The following is a 4,674-nucleotide window of genomic DNA, read 5'->3' as shown; positions in this document are numbered from 1 at the left end:
ATTTTTTTCACCAACTTTTCCCTAATGTTCCTGAATTTAAAGACTAATGAAAGTTAAGACAAGCACCTCCTCAGGAAAATTTGACAAGTGATGAGGTCAAAGATCAGAGAAAATAGGCCAGAGGGGAGAACAGCAGCACATCATTATCACAGATTTATCACAGATCTTTTCAGATAGTTTCTTTACTTTAGAATTCCTGAAGATTCTGAATATTTTTTTTTTAGATTTTTTTTTGACAAGGTCTTGCTGTAATTCAGGCTGGCCTTGAACTCACTGTATAGCCCAGTCTCACCTTGAACTCTCAGGATCCTCCAGCCTAAAGATACCCAAGTGCTGTGATTACAGGAGTGTACCACCACACCTGTCAGATTCTGAAATTAGAAATTAGTTATCTTCCACAATACTCACATTTTTAAAATATTGTATGATTTTTTTTCCTCCACATATGATATATAAAGCCTAAGGCTTATAATCAGAACTATTTCTTAAGATATTATGCCCTTTACAGCCTCTTTAGTTTTGTATTCTTCAAGGTTTGTTAGAAAAGAAAAACATAAAAGCCCTTCAGTATGTCCATGATTCAGATGCACTGATTTGCTCCTAAGGCAGTTGTTTCCATCTCAAGGAAGATCACACAGGTGAAAAGTGCTGAATCCTGAGTGTCTTTTCCTGAGAAGGCCCCCACCAAGGGCTTGAGCAGATACTGTTACTGCCCCTCTATGGCATCAGCAAGCAGTCCTTGGTCTAGGCAAACTGGACAACAGGTACCTTTCACCAGTTCAGGACTAGAACACGGAGCTGGAGGACACATTTGCACCATGCATGTGACTTGGCCACTCTGAAAGGCAATATGCAAACATCACCCCATGTTTCTTACCATAAAGTTACTAAAGACAGAAACTTTCCCATGATGCATAATCTGATTAGCTATCTCAAGCTAATAACAATCACCTACGGCCTGAGCTAATGTTTGCACATGGTTTCTATTCGTTCTTCTTTTCTTCACATGTGCAGCATGAAGAGCAAGGTAGCAGTGCAGCGCTCCATCATGTGATCTGTGATATTACATGGCACGGTTTGCAGGAAGAATTTCACGTATTTCCAGAGAGCTGGCAGAATCTTCTCTGCTCAAAAAGCAAACAAGACCACAACTGGGAATTTTCTCATTTAGGTAGATTCAACAACACATTTTTATAGAAACTGTGTTGTTTAACGAATACTTTCAGGCAACATTTTGATAAGCTTGCCTGGAGAATAACGGATAACTTCAAGTCTGTTTCTGCCTCAGTTTACTTGTGTAACCTGAAGTGAAATAAACATCCTAAACTCCTTCATCTGTTAGTGAAAATATAAAAGGCTCCCATCATATCAGGCAATTAATTACTCATTAGATTGTAGCTACATTTTTGTCAACAGTGAGAAGCCTTGAAATCCCATACCACTATTCTGATCATAAAAAAAAATGGCTAGTATCTATTCACAAAGAGGATTTTTTTCTGTTCTTGAATTTTTCAGCTGTATTTCAACCTGCTGGCTAGAAGAAGAAAAGCGTGGAAATAATGGGAAAATTCCGGTAGCCCATACCTCACAGGTACAGAGCCCGCAGTCCCCTTTCATCCAGCGCTCTTGGTCGTGCCTTTGTGTCCCTTCATCATCTGTGCATCCCGCCTGCCTCAGGCGGACCTCCAGCTTGTTTATCTGAAAGAGGGGAGGAAAGGAAAGTGGGGATTGAAGCAGGTAGGTAGCAACAAAGCTGATAAGTAACATAGTTTGATGAAATGGTCTATTCTGTAAGCACACTTCTAGAAGGCAAAAGAAAGTTCAAAGCCCATATAATTTCTCTTAAAATTTCTCCCCAAACTTAATGAATCTCAACCATCCACTGGCCAAACCAGTTCCCTATGTAAGGGACAAATTGAACAGTGATTTGATTTAGGCTTTGAAACAGATGATTCCTAAAAGAAATGAAATTAAAGTCAAATAAATAAATTACATATTTGGAAGATCTCAAAAGTAGCAACATTAATTTAATTAACCAATATTCTGTTTCTTTTTCATTACTTCATCTATCATAAACAACATTCACTTAACAAATATTTATTGTTTCAAATGTGAAAGCAAATAACACAGGGTCTTGAGGTTATGATCTAGTTGAAATACAGATCAATGAGCTATACCTATGAAAGCCAAGTAGATAATGAAGACTTGTCCATAGTGGGACAGAGGAGAAGCTGCAGTCAGCTCTCCCTCAGCAGTCAGGGGAGGTTTTATGTTACTTACATGACTGAAAGGTATCTCCCAAACTCATGGGTTGAAGCCCTAACCCAACATGACTATCTAGAGACAAGGCCAATACCTAGGAAAGACTGTCAACATGCAAGTGGAGTTCTCATCCAATTTTGCCAGTGTCCTTAAAAAAGGAGAAAGAGAAAGTAGCAGTGCAGACAGAGGCAAGACGAGGTGGGAACACAGAAGGTAAACAGCAGCAAGCTAGAAAAGGGCCTCAGGGGAAACCAACTGTATAATAGCTTGATCTTGGACTTTGATGGCTCCAGAAGTGTGACGAAGTAAATTTATGCCGTTTAAATCTTCAGCCTACGGTATTTTGCTATGATGCCTGGGAAGACTAATCCCTTACAGAAGAAAACACTGTTTGAGCTGTGAAAGATGACAGTCTCTCCTGAGAACAAGGAGAGAAAAGATATTTTCGGGGGGTGAAAGAAATTATATGTCCTAACCCTAAAACCACAAGCAGATAAGTATTTCAGGAACGAAAAGTCATACTGGGGGAGGGCTGTCAAGTAGACTCAGAAGAAATGAAGCTGGATAAGTGAGCAACAAAGGAAAGTAAGACCATGAAAATCACATAAATTAATTGAATTCGATATTTTAAACAAAAGGAATACCGCAGTGCCTACTGCAGTAGCAATATGAATGACTGACTGGTGAGATCTGGAAATGAAAGCAGAGGAAGGGACATGATCAGCATAAGTCAAGTGAAGAAAGAGGGAGAATCAAAAGAGCCATTTAACAGATCAAGCTGCTTGGCAGGCTGAGGCATGGAGAGAAAGAGAAGCGTCCAAGATGCCACCAAAGACCAGGTGCATAAATGATAATTACATTTCCTAAGATATTATTCCAGAGAAAATGCTGCAAAAGAGTCATAACATGTGGGGCTATTAAGGAGGTAGGTGGTTTTTTTAAATGAGAGACATTATATAATTTTCATAAAAGAAGACACTAATTCCAAAAACACTGCATTGACTTGTAAAGGATTGTTGCTGGGTTGGCATGGGTTGATAGGTATTCCACATAAAATCTGAAAAGCAAGTCCTAATCCCTAGTATCCCACGCTGTATTAGAAAAGAAAGAATATGTAAACAAAATTGTGGTAAGCTGAAATCACTAAGGTGGGGCCTAACCCAAAATAAGTTATTTCCTTCTAAGAAAAGACAATCAGGACATAGACACACAGACAGAAGACATTGTGAAGAGCCAGGGGCAAGGTGGGCAAGAGAGAGGCCTCTGAAGGGACAATCTGACCAATACTTTGATCTTGGACTCGCAGTTTCTAGAGCTGTGAGAAAATGAATTTCTGTTTTTTAATAGACCTAATCTATAATTTAGTTTTTTTCTTTTTATTGAGTTTATTGGTACAATCTAGTTATACAATACAGTTACATTCATTACTGGGATCTTGTACCTTTACATGACAGGACTTGGTTCTTATTTTCCCCCTTGTCCCTGCCCTCCGTTCTCCCCCTCCTCATTTACAAACACTTTATTTCCATTTTTTCATTTTCTCATATTTTTTTCTTTTCCCTTATTCCCTTTCCCCTACCCTTCCCACTTTCCCTACACCTTTAGCCCTTTTCTTCCCATTTCATATTATTAATTATACCATTAGGATCTTGTGTACTATTATAGCTTTTCTATAAAAAAGACCTAATCTATAATTTTGACTATGACATCCTTACCAAACTAATGCAAGCACCACTGTGGCAGACCCCATATCTTTAAATGACCTTTCTATTATATTATACTGTAACCATAAGTAATCATCTGTCTTTTTTTTTTTCTTTTTTGGTACCGCAGGTAGAATTTGGGCCCTTGTACTTGCTAGGCAGGGGCAGAACCACTGAGCCAAACCCCCAGCACTCATCTGTCTATTTCTTAATAATTGTTCCTTTCGTATTCTTCTGATCTCATTATTTGGTTGTGAATTGTTAATATTTTCAGGTACTGACCAAATACTGGCAAAAATCATTGTGCCCAAGAAAACAATGGAAAGAACCATGAACAGGCTTGATGACCATAAAAGGGATGATTTATATAAACACAGCTATAAAAAATAATTATATATTTTTAGCACCTGCTGTTTGAGAAATTGTCAGCTAAGCCAAGAGGAAACTGAAATGATAAATGATCCAGAGTTATCTGTTCCTAAGGAATCTTCAATCTGTCGATTGTGCCCAAGAAAACAATGGAAAGAACCATGAACAGGCTTGATGACCATAAAAGGGATGATTTATATAAACACAGCTATAAAAAATAATTATATATTTTTAGCACCTGCTGTTTGAGAAATTGTCAGCTAAGCCAAGAGGAAACTGAAATGATAAATGATCCAGAGTTATCTGTTCCTAAGGAATCTTCAATCTGTCGTCTGTCGAG

The 4,674-nt window shown here is 38.3% G+C and overlaps 1 protein-coding gene across 1 annotated transcript in view; it reads right to left on the bottom strand.

Moving 5' to 3' along the window:
* Nucleotides 1-706: 706 nt before the first annotated feature.
* Pxdnl (peroxidasin like) overlaps nt 707-4,674 on the bottom strand; it is a 442,040-nt gene continuing 438,072 nt past the window's right edge. The window contains 2 exon segments of the mRNA XM_033759138.1: nt 707-838; nt 1,585-1,698. Of these exon segments, the coding sequence (XP_033615029.1) occupies nt 707-838; nt 1,585-1,698 (246 nt within the window).

Source organism: Fukomys damarensis, unplaced genomic scaffold (assembly GCF_012274545.1).
Source record: "Fukomys damarensis isolate Sample0158 unplaced genomic scaffold, DMR_v1.0_HiC HiC_scaffold_5, whole genome shotgun sequence".
In the NCBI taxonomy this organism is placed as follows: Eukaryota; Metazoa; Chordata; class Mammalia; order Rodentia; family Bathyergidae; genus Fukomys; species Fukomys damarensis.
Note: the sequence above shows the minus strand (reverse complement) of the source record. Positions and strands in the feature narration are given on the sequence as shown.